The sequence below is a fragment of the Lepidochelys kempii genome, chromosome 1 (assembly GCF_965140265.1).
Source record: "Lepidochelys kempii isolate rLepKem1 chromosome 1, rLepKem1.hap2, whole genome shotgun sequence".
Classification (NCBI taxonomy): domain Eukaryota; kingdom Metazoa; phylum Chordata; order Testudines; family Cheloniidae; genus Lepidochelys; species Lepidochelys kempii.
In genome coordinates, this window is record NC_133256.1 from 257,899,125 (window position 1) to 257,916,013 (window position 16,889).

The 16,889-nt window shown below is 49.7% G+C and overlaps 1 protein-coding gene across 3 annotated transcripts in view; it reads left to right on the plus strand.

The window, feature by feature from the left end:
- The first annotated feature begins 3,041 nt into the window (after window positions 1–3,041).
- Window positions 3,042–16,889, plus strand: part of SYNGR1 (synaptogyrin 1) — a 38,173-nt gene continuing 24,325 nt past the window's right edge. Inside the window, exon 1 of one of the 3 annotated variants that reach the window (XM_073326795.1) lies at window positions 3,042–3,370. In XM_073326795.1, coding sequence (XP_073182896.1) covers window positions 3,272–3,370 — 99 coding nt within the window. In that variant the 5' untranslated portion in view covers window positions 3,042–3,271. The remainder of the gene's footprint in view (window positions 3,371–16,889) is intronic. The other 2 variants (XM_073326796.1, XM_073326793.1) reach the window with 2 other exon arrangements.

Below are 16,889 nucleotides of genomic sequence, written 5' to 3' on the forward strand. Positions count from 1 at the left end.
TTGCTGTCTGCCTTGGTCTCAGATTAGAGTAAATTCTTGAAGCAGAGTTACTCTCCAGGAACCAGGCCTTTGTGTTGGGCTGAGATTCCTGGAAATTGGATGTGCCCTGTGGGCTGTTTTGTCATCTCATACCAGATCTGATGTATATATGTAAATAAAGCAACTTATGCTTAGAATGTACCAGACTCTGCAATGCTGATTTCTCTTCCACTGGGAAGCTAGACTGCAAGATTCCAGTGTCTGTCACTACTAGGCCAGTGGATCTCACCCAGGCGTCCATGTACCCCTGGGGTACTCAGTGGTCTTCCAGGGGGTACATCAACTAATCTAGATATTTGCCTAGTTCTACAACAGGCTACATAAAAAGCACTAGCAAAGTCAGTACAGACAAAAATTTCATACAGACAATGACTTGTTTATACAGCTTTATTTGCTATACACTGAAATGTAAGTATAATATTTATATTCCAATTGAGTTATTTTATAATTATATGGTAAAAATGAGAAAGTAAGCCATTTTTTCAGTAATAGTGGCTGTGACATTTTTGTATTTTTATGTCTCATTTTGTAAGCAAGTAGTTTTTAAGTGAGGTGAAACTTGGGGGTACGCAAGACAAATCAGACTTGTGAAAGGAGAACAGTAGGCTGGAAAGGTTGAGAACATCTGTACTTGGCAAAGGGGCCACACTCATTTCATAATGGGGACACTGGTGTCAGAAGAAGGGGCAACATTATATAAATAAGACAGTGGCTTTCAAAGTTGTAAGTTCTCTTAATATTTACAAACCACAACTGAATTAAGCAAACATTTAAAACAGATTTGATAGATCAGAGAAAACCTCTTACAATGTCAGTTTCCCCCTTCAGCACTGCTCAGATTTGAAGAGGCAGAGCCCACATGTCAAAAGATGCTTAACAAGCCTAAGTCTGTTCACCTTCGAGCATGTTGCAACATCTGTTTCTCCAGGCTTTTACTCAGGGAGTGGGTTAACTATGTTGAGAGAAGAAGGGTTTACCCTGGGTATGTAATGTTTTTTCTTTGTTGGCACTGGTTCAGCCTAAATTCTTTGTAATAGATTCAGCTGCACCTAGAGCTCTAGGTGGTTGTGTGCCCAGACATCAGAATAATTCCACAAAAATGGAAGGAAGGATGGTCCAACAGTTAGGGCACTAGCCTCGCCCAGCCCTTAGGAGACCTGACTTCAATTTTGTGCTCTGCCACAGACTTCCTGTATGACCTTGAGCAAGTCACATAGCCTCTCTGTGCCTCAGTCCCCTCTCTGTAAAATGGGGATAATGATACTTCCCTACCTCAGAGGGATGTTGAGAGCATGAGTTTGTTAAAGGTTGGGAAGCACTTTGAGATCTACTGATGAAAAACTAGGTATTATTAAATAAGAAGCTCGCATTTTCCAGAAAATGTGTCTAGAGGGGAGCAAAAAAGAAAAGTGAAACAGCTTTGCTGAGAAGAATCCACAATGTTGCTCACAACAGTTTGGACTTTCTCTGCACAATGGTTTTTACAAATCTTAAAAACCCAGTGAACCTGCTTCTGATTTCAGTTCACCAGTTTAGAGGAGTAGCTCTATTGAAGCCAATAGCGTCTAGGCATAAAACCAGTGTATGCAGCAGGAAAATCAAGCCCAATAACTTGAGCTATGTCTCCACTACATTTTTTTTTTCTTTACAATTTCCCACCGAGGCAATTCCACTGGTGGCAGCAAGGGTAGGAGTCCTACCTCAGACCAGCAGCTTTGCCAACTCTCATGATTTTACCACTAGTTTCAATAACTGGTGTTTTTCTTAAAGCCCCGGCTCTTGGAGTCAAGTGATTACATGAACATCTCAGCTTTCATTTTTTAAAAAGTATGTTTTGACCCTTTGTGGTTTCAGAGAAATCCTTGAAAACATGAAATGAGTGCACGTAAGCGCTCAGAAACAAAGCAAACGAAAAGAGCCCAACATATTATTTTTTGAAAAAAAAATTTTAAACCAATCTCATGATTTTTGGGCCTGACTCGTGATTTTTGAATGCCGGACTAGTGGCACTTTACCCACCAAATCATCTGAACCTGCTCACAGGAGGTCTAGAAAACATGGTAGTCAAAATGTGGGTGGTCACAGGCACCTTGTCTACACTAGAGCACATGAAATTTTAAGAACCAATGTCTAGGCTACTCAATCCAAGCTTACACCTGAATCATGTGCCAACACACTATGGCTGCCCAGTGTGGATGTGGCTGTTAAAAAAAAGAAGTGGTTTAGGCCAGGTAGGAGCCCAAACTACAGTCCATTATTGAATCCTGTTCTATGAGGGTTTGTTCCCACCCACACTGGCTGCCAAATTGTGTTAGATCTAGAGTCTTGTCTACTACCAAATTCGCAGACAGCTCCAGCTACACTGGGATTCTCTCAAGAGTCACTCCACCCCCTTTCTGACTCCTTTGCAGTGCTGGAGTGGCACAAGGGGTCCTGGTCCATGACTGCTATGAGAATATATATATAAATTAATAATGGACGCAAGAAGCTGACTCTAGGTCTTTGTCTCTTGTGAAGCACCTAGTAGGGGCTCCAGCCCTGCCAAATAAAATAACCACAAACAATGTTATTTACTGACTGTCTTGTTTGCTGGCAAGCAAGCAGGCTGGTGGGATCTTAAAGCACCCTTCATGCCAACCTAAGGCTCTTTCGACACCCACGGCCTCTCCATCTCGCCCATGCGGGTGCAACAAAGGTGAAATGTTTATCAGTTGGACTGAGGTAAGGTGACCATTGAGCAGGACTCAGCTGTGGGGCACAGGCACTTGTGAGCAATACGTTTTGTAGGCCCTACAAAAATAAAACAGGCAGCACCCTTCACTGCCCCGAGCACTGCATTAAAAATACATAACAGCTGGGGTTGCATTGCGGTCTGCACAGCTCGCCTTCCCAGGGGCTCACACTTCTCGTGCCCCCTCCCAGCTGCTCGAGGCGCGTTCCCGAGCCTGGCCTGGCGCGTTCCCGCCGCTCAGGGGCTGCTGCTGCTGCGAAGGAGCGCGCGGCCCCTGCACACTCGCGCCTGCCCGGGCGTGGAGCGCGCGTCTCCCTCCAGCCGGGCAGCGGCGACGGAGCGGGGAGCGACAGCGCGGCCATGCACAGCTAGCCCCGGCCCGCGCGCCTCCGTTAACCCCCGCGGGGCAGCGTTCCTGCCCCTCCCTCCCCCCCGGCCGGCTGCGCGGAGTGGCTCAGACACACGCAGGGGCTCAGCGGCGTGCCACGGGGCGCCCCCAGGATGGAAGGGGGCGCGTATGGAGCGGGCAAAGCCGGGGGCGCCTTCGACCCCCAGACCTTCTTCCGGCAGCCTCACACTGTCCTGCGGGTGCTCTCCTGGGTAAGGGCACGGGGCGGGGTATCTGCCTGCCTGCCTGCCATGGGCTGTGGGTGCGGGCCGGGCTGGGGGGGAATGACCTTCCCCGGCCGCGCTCCTCAGTGAGCCGCGTGCCCTGCGCTCCGAGGGCCCCCCCGCCGGGCCGGGCCGGGCCCCCCCCCACCTGCCCTGCCGGGCCGGGCCGGGCCGGGTCTCGCTCCACCCCCCACCCACTCCCCCGTCAGGCCGGGCCCCGCCACCACCTGCCGGGCCCCCCCATCCACCTGCCGGGCGGGGCCCCGCTCCACCACCGGCCGGGCCGGGCCCCATGGGGGGCGAAGCAGGAGCCGGTGCTGCAAAATCCCCTCTGCCCAGGGAGAGACGGCCGCCCCGCCTGGGATCCCCGGCTCAGGTGGCGGCTCCGGTGCCGGTCGCGCGTGTCTCGGATCCCCCCCCCCCACACCTCCTGGCTGCCCGAAGACGGGGTGTTTCTGCAGCGGGGTGGGGACAGAACACGGGAGCCGAGAGGAGGGAGGAAAATGGGACGTGATCCAAACACAATCCCGCTGCCCCCCTCCCCAGGGAAGGATGTGGTGCAATGGGGGCGTCGTTTCCCCCCCCCGGGTCAGTCAGTGTAGTGGGGATATTTTCAGAGAGGAGCTTGTTTGTTTTGTTTACAGGGGGGACCTGGAAACACTGGTGTCTGCGGCGGGGGTGGGGGTGGATCTGCAAATGACAGAGATAATTCTGCACGGCAGCGCCTCTGCCTCGCCAGCCCGTCTAGTTCTGTCTGCTCTGCTTGCTGCTGGGGACGGGGAGCAGCGAGGGAGGGGGCTTGTACGAGATGCGGGGGGGGGGGGGGGTTGTCCTTTCTCGGCCGCCCGGCTCCCTTGCCTTGCCTTGCCTTCTTTCCCATTCTGCAATGTGTTGTGGTTCTGTGCGGGGGGGGGGGGGGGAGGACGGCTCAGTGGGAGCTGGGAGGGGTCTCTTCGGCCTCTTTTCCTTGCTACGGTGGGGGGAGGGAGGGTCTCTTATCTTGTAACACTGATCCCGTGGCTGCAGCTCTGTGCGGGAAGGTCATGGGGATTAAGGGAGCGAGCTGCAAACACAGAGCTAGAGAGAGAGATTGCATTAAGAAGGGGGTGGGGGGCAGTGTGAGAAGGAGGAGGAGGAGAGCATGAAGAGAGAGACACACACACACAGCAAGGTGGACAAGCAGGAGCCTGAGATGCCCCAGAGCAGCTCCCTGTTCGTTTGTTTTTAAAAAAATGTATATGAAAAAAGTGGAAAGGAAAGGAGCATGGTATTACCAAGGGAGGGGAGTTCAGGAAATCTCCTGGAGCATGGCTGCTCTGGAAATCCATTATGAAGTGATGGATGCACCCCCCCATCGCCTGGCTTGGGGAAAGCAGCAGAGAGTGTTCCAGCCGAGGATGATGGACATGATGTGACCTAAAAGGATTTTTCCATCCCTAATTTCTGGGGCAGAATTTCCTCTCCCTTTTTTGTAATACCACAACTTCACTGTAACACTGCATGAGGGTTCTGGCTTCCCAAAGCCGGGAGGGAGAGAGAACGAGAGACAGTCTCTGCTGCGCGCTTCTTTCTGCACCACTGTATCTTGTACTCTGGCGTCTCCTCCATGAACTCCCATAATGTTCCATAATGACTGTCCAGCCATGGCAGACTACCCAGGGCTTAGCATTCCCTTGGATGTCCTACTAGTTCACTGCAACCACCAGCTCTGTCTGCTTGACCTTGACAGAGGATGGAATGGGATTGACCCCATGCAGTACATTACAGACCTTCACTTAGCTGTAGAAACAAATATCCTATTGCAGAACATTGGCGGTACCCTGGGCTCAGCATCCTAACAAGGATAGCCTGCTTGTTAGTCATGGGGAAGGGGGGGCACCTTTTTCTCCCCCTTAATTCATTTTCTTCTCACCTGTTCCTGTTGGCCCATTTTACCTCCTCTTTAGCACCTCTCCCCCAGTGCTGCTGAGCCAGAGCCTTGAGTTCACAAGCTAACCCAAAGCATTTGTAATGATATGCTGTGTATTATTCGTGTTTATTGTGAAGCACCAGAGGTATGCCTGGCACTTTACCATCACAGAGAAACACCTGGCCCCACAGGTGTTGGAACTAGGGATGCTGCTGCACCCCCTGGCTTGATGTGGTTTCCATCATATCCAGGGTTTACAGTTTGGTTCAATGGCTCTCAGCACCCCCCCACTGTACAAATTGTTCTAGCACCTCTGCCTAGCCCCTGCCCCATAGAGCATGCAATCTAATTTTGATGAGTGCAGTAAACACCTTTAAAGGATGAGGCACAAGAACTCAGGTAGGTTGTAGAAGATGGTGTGTTGTTTAATGTTGAGAAGAAGATGAGCACCTGGTGATTGGGTCTGACACATAGGAGACTTAGGCCAGTGTAGAGAGGTTGGCATCACTAGAGTGCCTCTCTGTGCACTGTCAGGACACTGGTGTGAGGCAGCTCATGTTTCCAGACTGCTGCTGGTGATAGGAAGCAGCAGCTCCCCAGTACGCACGGAAGGACACTTCTTGTAGCATGTGGGCAGAATATTTCTTTATTTCTTTACACCTGACAAAAATTTAAACAAATGTGGTGCAGGCAAAAGGAGTTGGCTCAACAGTCCTGGAAAACAGAGTCCTCTGCATTTTCCCCAAACCTGCTTACCAAGGGCAGTAACCATGCACACCTCCCCCACACTGCTCCCCGTCAACATGCCTCAGCTGGAAAAAGCAGCAGCTACTGGAGCGTGCAGGAGTTAATTGTACATAACCTGTTCAGTCCCTGGGCTCCCTGTGGAGGCCCCCCACAAGGGGGCCAGTGGAGATGGGGGGACTTGTCCACTGACAACCAGACTGAGGCAGCCAACTCTGTTCACACAAGCCATGCTACACATAGGGAAATTGGGGCACAGAGAAGTTAAGCAACCTGCCCAGCATCATCCAATGAGCAGGCAGGGCTAAGAATGGAATGCACAGATTCTGAGTCTCAGGCCTAGATCAGTAAGTAGGTCACATTGACAGGAGTTATATTTGCATTTTACCTTAGAGGTAAAAGGCTTTGTCTCCCATTCACAGCAATCCTGGCTTTTTGCTCAAAAAAATCTCCCACTTTTGCTAGTACTTGTGCAGTTTCACCTCTGGCAACAACAGTAGGAGCCCTAGTGTAGATGAGGCTTTTACCACCATGTCACATAGACTTGTTCTTAGCAGGCAGGCCAGGTCTACGCTAAAAAGTTAGATTGACTCAGCTACGTTGCTCGGAGGTGTGAAAAATCCACACCCCCGAGAGATATAGTTAAGCCAATTTAACCCCCAGTGTAGACAGTGGATTAACTACAGCAATGGGAGAATCCCTCCTGTCGATGTAGGTAGCATCTACACTTCAACTGCTACAGCAGTGCAGCTGCAGCGGTTCAAGTATAGATCTAGCCTTAGATGACACAGTGGGTAAAATGCCAGTGGCTCTATACTGGAGCTCCCATAAGTGTTAGCAGCATTGGAAAGCTTTACAAAAACCAGCCTTGAGTCATCCAGTCACACCCTTACCCTGACCTGTGATTTGCACTGAAATCAGTGATCTAGAGCTGACAGCCTCTTTATACCATTGTCAGCTACACCGAGCAAGCCAGTCCCCGCTCCCCGTTTCAGATAAGAAGTTATTCCCATCTTCTGCCACACAACTACATGTGCTGGGTTTGGGGCCTGTGTAAGTCTCTAAGGCAGGATGTGACATGCCCAGGGTGGATATAAATCAATGATTTTTTTTGTAATTGGATTTTTTTGATAAAATGCTTTTTGAGAAAAAAACCTATCTAAAGATAGATACATTATGGCTCAAAGATATCTCATCATGGAATAGGGATTATAAATTCTGATTCTATAGTATGAGACAATATAATTATATAATGTTTAAGAAAAGTTTTGTTAATGAGTTCCAATAGTTCATGGATTAGGGACCCAATCTTTTGGGACTCCAGGGGGTTCTGTATAGGTTTAGGTTAATCTTTCTATCTACCCAGTGGAACTCAGTGCTCAGTCTAGAAGATACCATCAGAGATCCTTAGTTTTGCAGTTTTCAAACTGTGGATTTGTGTCTCCAGAGATAACATGCTTGTTAACAGCAAAAATGTTTTTAAATAAATATATAGAGGTGAGAAATAGTTAAATTAAACAATTTAAATGTCTGTCTGGTGGTGATCTCCTCCTAATACAGCATGGCAAGAAAATCCTCCAAATATTAATGATTAACCTGTTGAATTGGAGATAGTTTACCACCCAATGATTTCATAAATACCTTCTTCAGTTATCTCTGGTAAATGAAATAACCAAACAATCATTCATTTTCTGATATAGCTGTAAAACTAATTTGAAAAGTTTTTCAAAATAAATCACTTTAAAAATGTATACCTTCTAAAAATGAAACCTACATCTATCTCTGAGTTGTGAAGAATATGTATTGAGGTTATAACAACCAACAAGAATGCACTTTTATGTAGAAATCCATGATTAAATCGAGTCTTCCTGACTAGTGATTTAAATCAATTGATTTAAATCAAATCTGCCGTGGACATGCCCGCTTTTGAATCTAGCTTTGACTCCACAAATAAATAAAGTGTTAATTGAGAAAAGGCTTGTTGCTTATTGTTCAGGGTTTCCCAATTGCTTGGTGGTGTTAATTCCAGAGACAGAAGCATCATTCAGTTTAAAAAAACATAAACAGCTTGGGGGTGTCTATTTGTTTTAGAAATAGGTTCAGTTTGGTGGCTTGGTTCTGTGCATTTCAAACAGCAGCTGCTCAGTGAAAGCTCTGAATAAAATGTTGCCTTATGACTAGAAAAGCAAAGTTTCCTTCAACCATATGTGAGCTCGAGAATCAGCCAGATAGGGATAATTAAAACAGCCCCCTACCATCCCCTCTCCTTTTTAAATTACAAAAGCTCCTAGAGGTTCTATCTAAACCAGTCGTTCCCAAACTTTAACAGCCCGCAAACCCCTTTCACTAAATTGTGAAATCTCGTGAACCCCCTTCTAAAAATGAATATTTCCAGAGATTTAAGTTTAAATTTCCTCCGCACTCCACGGGGCTCCTGCTGCTTGACCCTGTTGACTGCCCTGGTCAACTGAGCTCCACTGAGCTCGGGCTGCAGGTCCCGCTGACTGCCGGGGCTTGGGCTGCCAGCCCCAACTGCCCAGCCCTGCTCTCCCTGCGGCTTGGGCTGCCAGCCCCGTGCGGAGCGCTGGGGTTTGGGCAGCCGGCTCCCCCGCTCATGGGGGCAGGGCTCGGGTTGCCAGCCCCAACTGCCCTGCCCCTCTCTCCCTGAGGCTTGGGCTGTCTGCCCTGCAACCGGGTCCCACCTGCTGCCTCCAATGCCCAGGGTCCTCTGGCCGCCGTTAGTGAATTTTTTCTGGCAAACCCCCTGTAACGTTCTGCAAACCCCCGTTTGGGAACCACTCATCTAAACTGAGATCAGGGTCCTGTGGTGCTAGGACCGCTACAAACACATAGTGAGAGACAGTCCCTGCGGCAAAGAGCTTACAGTCTAAATACACAAAACAGACACAGCGACATTAGCCCAGAGAGAGGAAATAAGTTGCCCACGGTCACACAGCAGGTCAATGGTAGAGCTGGGATAGAACCTAAATCTCCAGGTGCCTAATTGAGTACCCTGTGCACTACATCATGCTCTCTCCAAGCCCTGCACTTACAGGACTGCTAAATGTTGGGGACAAGTCCAGTGGGAATTTAAATGGGGGTGTAAGCTGCACTCGGAGTACAGGCTAGTCAAGTAATGAGTGTAAATAGTGAAGCAGTGAAATTTACACTGATTTGTTTTTTGGGGAGCCGATCCAGTCCCTGGTGTGTAGTAAGTCAGTGGCAGCTATACCCACTTCCCTTCCACTAGGACCTGAATGTCCCGGAAGGTGTTGAGGATGGTGTGTGTGAGAATAGAGAAGCAGTCTTCTTTTACAACCTATTAGGGGCTTTCTCTGCTATTCCCTTTTTCTCCCCCTCACCTCCGTGGCCAGGTGTAGAAGTTACACTTGTCTTGCACACAGTGACGGCTAAATCATTGCAAATTACCCTGTTACTACTTTAGGTGTATGTTGGTCAGAAACTGGCTGTAATCTACAGCCCATGTGTGTCACTGCTGAATTCAGCCTAGACGTTTCCATCGGTGGCGCCTCCACTTACTTCAGGCTATTGAGTCTCTTTGTGAGAGGGACTTACCACCTCACCTGTCTGATGGGTGACAAGGGGATTCAAAGCTGGCCTCTTGTACACACTGCTTCCCCGCAGTGAGTTCCCAGTCTCACTCTGGTAGCAGAGTGGCCTTCAGGAGTTTCCACATTTGCTCAGCCTTGGCTCATCCATTCGGTTTCTGCCAGAAATAGCACTCAGTGCTGTGAGTGGTAGCTGCCTCATCTTGTTCACATGATTTTACCACGCCTGCTTGCTGGCTGCCTTCTGGTATGTCAGCAGATAGGCTGCTGAAGGGAGTGCAGCAGTGCATATAAAATGTATTTGGATTTAATTAAAGCAGTGGATGCAGTGTTTCATGAAGCCTTATTCACAACAATAATTCAAATGGGCTTGGGCAGGGATGCTGTCATGTGAACTGAGCACTGGCTAACAGACCACAATAACCAAAGAATAACGATACATAGCACTGGATTGATCTGGGGGAGATGCTGGGTGGGTTACAGCAGGGACTGTTGTTCAAGTTTTGTTTAACATTTCAGTAATGATCTGGGAGTGGCAGTAAGCATCATATTACTGACATTGGTAGGTGATATTAAATTGGGCAGAGTTGCGAACCCCAGTAAGGAAGGAGAAATAATGCAAAGGAACTGAGAGTAGTTAGAAACATGAGCAAAAAGTAATAAAATTACAGTCATCTTGGAAAAATACAGGCTAATACACTGATGGAAAAATAATCCAAAATGGGAGGGAGACTGTTGGGAAGCAGTAATGCAGAGGAACCTAGGGGTGACACTGGATTGTAAATTAGACATGAACCCGCAGTAGGAGATGGCAGCAAACAGAGCCAGTGTGATTTTTTTTGTTTACTTTAAGGCATGTATGCAGAGACATTAGTTATATACATCATGGAGTCCAGAGATAATAGTTCTCTACAGAGGTTGTGGTACTGCACCTGGCAAACTGTAGTCAGTCTGAGAACTTCATTACTAGAAAGATATTGATGAATTAGAAGGTGTTGTGAGAAGGGTGATCATACAGATCATTAAGCCCTCCAGTCCCTGTATGAGGAAAGACGAAATGATTTAAATATGTGTACAGTTGCTAGGTTGAACAACAACCAGTGGGAATAGAATAACCATCTGGGAGCATTTGAAGGATATTGACACCAAAGTTAGAGAGGAATGTTTTAGGGTGGTACTAGGAGTAACGGGGATGAAATTAAGAAGATTGTTTAGCCTGAAGATAAGGGAAAACATTTGGTAGGGGGATCTGTTGGATTAGGCTGAGCTTCTCAAAGTTACCCATGGAAATCTGAATGAACAATTTCCTTTAATTTTTAATCTAGATTCCTTGGGCGGTTTTGAAAATCTCATCCTTACTCTCCAAAGGAGACATGGTAGAAGCCCCAGTGCTTGGGACATATAAGATGGCCTGTACAAAGCACTAGAAAATGTATTGTCAGGTGCACTAACCAAGCCTAGGTCATGTACTAGGTCTTTTCTGTCCCTGTTGAGTGTGGGAGGAGCACTTCAGTGGAAGCTGGGTTGGGTTGCCAAGGAGGGAGAAGAACAGAACGATGGCGGGGAGAGGATGCTTTCTTCTGTTATGTAGACATCTTGAGCACTACTCCGGCAGGATATAAAAGGGTTAATACTAGGGATCAGCACCTCAACGCTGTGTAGCAAAGTGGGCCAGCTCAGTCACACCATTTCAAATCGTATGGTGGGAACCGGCTGTGGGAATTTAGGATTCCAGAGATCTCTGAAAATATCACCTGCTCCAGATTGGCAGTGAATAAAAGCTGTTATCATCTGGCTACTGACAGGATGAAGTGAGCTGGTGGGTTTTGTTCAATCCCTACTGGGATTGTTGTCCACATCCTTAACCCCCAGCCCCAGCAGACTGTCTCAGCAGAGCAACCAAATAGGTAATGGGTCATGCAGATGGACTGTCCTGCACAGAGGTGACCCTCCTGGTCAGGGCTCAGTCACACCAGGAGGGTGGCATCCTAAATTTCCGCTAAGCTGTGGGGCCACACAGCAGCCTGTTAAGCATAGTGCAGGCGCTTAGGGCTGTGGCAGGAAGAGATTCCTCTCCTCCAGCCCTCACCTAGCCCAGCCACGGACCTGCCGCAGCCGGGGGAGACGCACCCCTTCTCTGGCCATAACCCAGCCCAGCCATGGACCTGCCGGGACAGGGAGTGGTGTCTGTCCCATCCCAGCCCAGGTGCTGCTGGGGGGAGTCGTCTCTCCCCGCCATAGTCCCAGTGCAGCCTGCACCCCAAACCCCTCATCCCCAGCCCCACCACAGAGCCTGCAGCCGAAGCTCTCACCCCCCCCCAACCCTCTGCCCCAGACCTGATCCCCCTCCAGCACCCTGAAACTCTCATCTCCAGCCCCACCCCAGAGCCCTCACCCCCAGCTGGAGCCCTCACCCTGCCACCCCAACCCTCTGCCCCAGCCCTGAGCCCCTCATCCCCAGTCCCACCCCAGAGCCCTCAGCCCCCCACACCCCAAACCTCTGCCCCAGCCCCCTCCCACACTTGGAACCCCTCAGCCCCACCCCCGCCACATGAATTTTGTTATGTGCACCAATATGGAGGTGATGTATCACACATCACCTCCATATTGGTGCACATAATAAAATTCATTCCGCACATGGGTGGGAAAAATTAGAGGAAACCCTGGTGGCATCTAGGAAGTTTTGGCTGCCTGCACAGTACCTGGCTGTGTGGGTAAATAGAGGCCTTTAGCTGCCAGATCCAGCACCAGTCACGGACATTTACCAAAGAAACTAAATACACAATTTCTTCAAAACTATCTAAATCAAAGTAGACACAGAAAGAAATGTATCTATGCTGGGCTCTCCAAAGCTTTTCAGGAACTCTGGTTGTGGGTGCCTGGGTGAAAACAAAAGCTGGATAATCTCTAGCAGGTTGGTCTTTCTTCTGTTTCTTTTTGCTAGCTTAGCTTGATTTATTTATTTATTTTCGGTCACTACCACTGTTCCTTCTAAGCTGTGCGGTGCACCTGCACACAGATCCTAAACCCCACGCACACCGCAAAACACTGCGAGCACAAAAATTGGCACAGAAGCACAACAGTTTGCACAGAAAATTTTTTTTACGCACACGGCCTGTCAAAAATTCGCACAGAAGATGTTTTTTTGCGCACATGGCATGTCAAAAATTAGAGGGAACATTGGTCACTACCAATATCAAATGCAGGAGAGGTTTTTGCTTTGTTCTGTCTGAGCAGGAATTGATTATAAGCTCCATGCGGAATAGTATGTCACTAAAATATTTCCTCTCTATAATGAAATAAAAAGGGCTTTCAGGGGAAGGGAAGAAAGCAGGCAGTGTGACAGCCAGCCAGCCTTGTGACTGCAGACAATTGTGGGGAGTTAGGGCAGGAAGCATGGCAGACAATCCCACAGTAGGGCAATCTTGGAGATCTCTGAAAAGTAGTAGGGAGTAGAGGCAGCGTGACCGAGTCCTCATGTGATACTCATCAAATTCTAATGCACTGCTGAAGGCGGGCAGTGTTCTGCACCCATCGTATGATGCTCAGGAGGGCCTAATGCACTGCTGAAAATGGGCAGCATGATGGAAGCATCACATGACACTCAGGAGGTTCTGCTATGCTGGCTACATGGCTCAGCCTGCAGCGTTGGGGCGGAGGGGAAAGCAATGTGTCAAGCAGGGGGAATCTCTGCTTCCCAGAGTGTGGTTCCTCCCTTTGCTGCTGTTTAAATCAGCTTCTTCAGTTCAAGGAGGAAAATGTCTTTCAGGAAGGAAGCTGCCTTCCCTTTCCCCAGGCGCACCCTGCCTCTTCTCCCCTGCCACTGGCACACAACACACACGCTCGCCACAGCATGCAATTCTGTCAGCAGGTTCAGCTCCCTTGTTTCCCCCTTCAACACGCCAGTGTTCATTTGATCTCCTCCGGCCATTCTGTCTGTCTCCTTCGTTACTGCACTCTGATATAGGGGGATGTGCCATGGGAATGCATGGTAATAGTTCGTGGGTGTCTAAGAGAAGGACTGGCTGCAAGTGGTGAAGCGAGTCCACCATAGGGTGAGTGAGGAGCACGGTCGGAACCTCTGAGTTTACCTGGCCAAATGTCTTTGCTTGTTTAAAACCCCCTTGCAGGCCAGTGTACTTCCGACATAACTCCAGAGCAGCTGGTGGGGTTATGCCAGTGGTTCTCAAACTTTTGTACCGGTGACCCCTTTCACATAGCTAGCCTCTGAGCGCGATCCCTCTTATAAATTAAAACTACTTTTTTTTATATTTAACACTCTTATAAATTCTGGAGGCAAAGTGGGATTTGGGGTGGAGGCTGTCAGCTCGTGACCCCCTAAGTAATAACCTTGTGACCCCCTGAGGGGTCATGATCCCCAGTTTGAGAACCCCTGGGTTATGCTGATTGCCAGACTGAGGTGAGAAGAGAATTAGGGACCACGGGTTTAACTGAACAAGTGCTAGACAAGCACTAGATTGTACTTGGTCTTTACGCAAGCAAGCAGTGAGGGGTAGGAGCAGGGCGTATCAGAGCCAGCCAGGAGTGCAGGGACTGGTCCCTAGCTATTCCTGCAGCAGTGCACAGTGCCTGTAAGGGGGCAGAGAATTGGTGCAGCAATGGCGTGGCATCCCAGCACCAACAAGCAGAGTTAGTCACCATCAAGTGCAGGGGCGGCAGGTTTGTATAGTTTTTGGTGGTACCCAGAATGGGTCCAAGTCCTGCCTCCCCTCCACACCTGCCTTGTAAGCCAATATATATATATTAAAATAATGTAAAAATGGACTGGAAACAGTAAGCATTTAACAGTTTCCCTATATTGCACAATGTGAGGGGACATGGGGGGGATGAGGGCTCTGGCTGAGGATGAGGGCTCTGGGGTAGGGCTGGGGATGAGGGGTTTGGGGTGTGGGAGGGAGCTCAAGGCTAGGGCAGAGGGTTGGGGCGTGGGGGGATGAGGGCTCTGGCTTGGGGTGAGGGCTCCGGGGTGGGGATGAGGATGAGGGGTTTGGATTGTGGGAGGGGGCTCAGGGCTGGGGCAAAGGGTTGGGGTACAGGGAGGTGAGGGCTCTGGCTGGGGGTGCGGGCTCTGGGGTGGGGCTGGAAATGAGGAGTTTGGGTGCAGGCAGGCTGCCCTAGGGACTGGGGCCAAAGAGGAGGACTCCACAGTCCCCCCAACAGCACACTCACCTGGCACCATCACTGCACCTGCTCCTGGGGGCCGGGCCCCTCTCAGGTCCAGGAAGCCCCCTCACTTCCCCTGTGGTCGATGCCGGGGTGGGGGCTGGGAGGCTGCCATCACGTGTGCGCCTCCTCCTGCTGCAGCCTGCCGCCGGCGCCGCTCCCTTTTATAGCTGGCAGCAGCTGGCGGATGCTCTGGGTGAGGCACGTGGGGTGGCAGCTGGGGCTGGGGGACGCAGTGGGGGAGGCGCACACAGCAGCAGGTGGGGCTGGGGGAGGCACGCAGGACGGCAGCCGGGACTGGGGGAGGCGCGTGGGAGGCGGGAGAGACCTGGCCCCGAATGTTGGTGGAGCCGGGCTCCCAGGCCCTGAATTCGCTGGAGCACGGGCTCATATAACTCACTGCCCCTGATCCAGTGGGAATGATGCAGCGCCTGCAGCAGCTTGAGCACTCCTCCGTGTGCTGGGCAGCCGCAGGAGGGACTCTGCCTCTCTGAGGAAAACGTGTTCAGTGTTCTCCCTCGGACAGTGCCTAGAGTTGGGCCTAGATGGCGCGACCCAGCCCAAACCGAGTGCTTTTTGGTTCAGGACCTTGCTTGCGCTGCAAGCCAAACAGCTGCACAGCAAGGAGCCTACACATTTTCCTGGCAGAGCTTGTTAGCACTGCAAATGGACTAGCTCTGGGGTTTTATTTTTTTTTTTCTGTCTCTTAAAAATAAGCATAGAAAAGTAATTGCAAAAACCTGTGTTAATTCAGTGTTTAAGGTTACATGCTCACAACCACAAGAAGCCAAGAACTATATGCATCCGATGAAGTGAGCTGTAGCTCACGAAAGCTCATGCTCAAATAAATTGGTTAGTCTCTAAGGTGCCACAAGTACTCCTTTTCTTTTTGCAAAGACAGACTAACCCGGCTGTTACTCTGAAACCTATAAAAGTTTGGGTTCTGACAGTAATGCTAACTCAGCCAAATCACATGGAAATACTATTTGCTAACCTGTTTTTCTAGTTTAATGGTAGCTTTAATATATTATGTTTTCTGCTGTAGAATATATTGCATAAAACATACAGTACAGGATGTGCAACATGGCCACTGGAAGGTTATTCTTGGAATCTTAAAGAGATACTATCTGCTTTGAAATCTAGTCAGTTTACAACAATGATTTCAAAGTAGGTTTAGGTCAGGGGTCTCAAACTCAAATGACCACGAGGGCCACATGAGGACTAGTACATTGGCGCAAGGGCCACATCACTAAGACCCGCCGCCCCGGCCCCACCCCTGCCCTGCCTCTTCCCACCCCTTCCCTGCCTCCATTCCAATCCCTTCCCCGAAATCCCCACCCCAACTCTGGAGGAGAGGCCAGGGCAACACACAGACCCCTGTGGCCCCCCCCACCTGGAGGAGCGACCAGGGTAACACGCAGACGCCTGTGCCCCTCCTCCCCCAGGTTCTGTCTGCTTCCTGGAGCAGCGCGGGGGAAGGGCAGGCAGGCAGGAAGGGAGCCTGCCCTGCCCCTGATGCGCACCAGGCCGGAGCTGCTCTAGGTAAATGCGGCGGGGGGCCAGCAGGCTGCAGAAAATAACCCCGTGGGCAGCATGAGAAAGTCCTACAAATACCAGTGGATTTGGTTTAGGTACTGCCCTTGCCTCTCAGTCCCCCCTCCTCTCCCCGGCCATCCAATTTTTGAAGTTTTACAATCACGTTTTTCTATTTTTAGAATATTTTTTCTTTCTCAGTTGCAGCATGAGAAACTCTCACAAATACCAGTGGAAACCAGCAGGACCCAAATCCTGCAAACACCAATGTGTGTAATGTTCTTCACATGATGGTCCAATTTGAAGTCAATGAGATGGCTCATGTGCATAAAGTTATGCACATGTATTTGCATGATTGGGCCTAATAACTACGCAGAGCGGAAGGATAGCCTTGTGGTTAAGGTGCTGGGCTGGCACTTGGGAGATCAGGATTTAATTCCTTGGCCTGTCACAGACTCCCTGTATGGCCACAGGCAAGCCACTTCAGCTCTTGGCACTTCAGTTCTCCATCTGTAAAATGGGGATAATCCTTCCTTTGTCTTGTCTGTTGAGATTGTAAGCTCTTTGG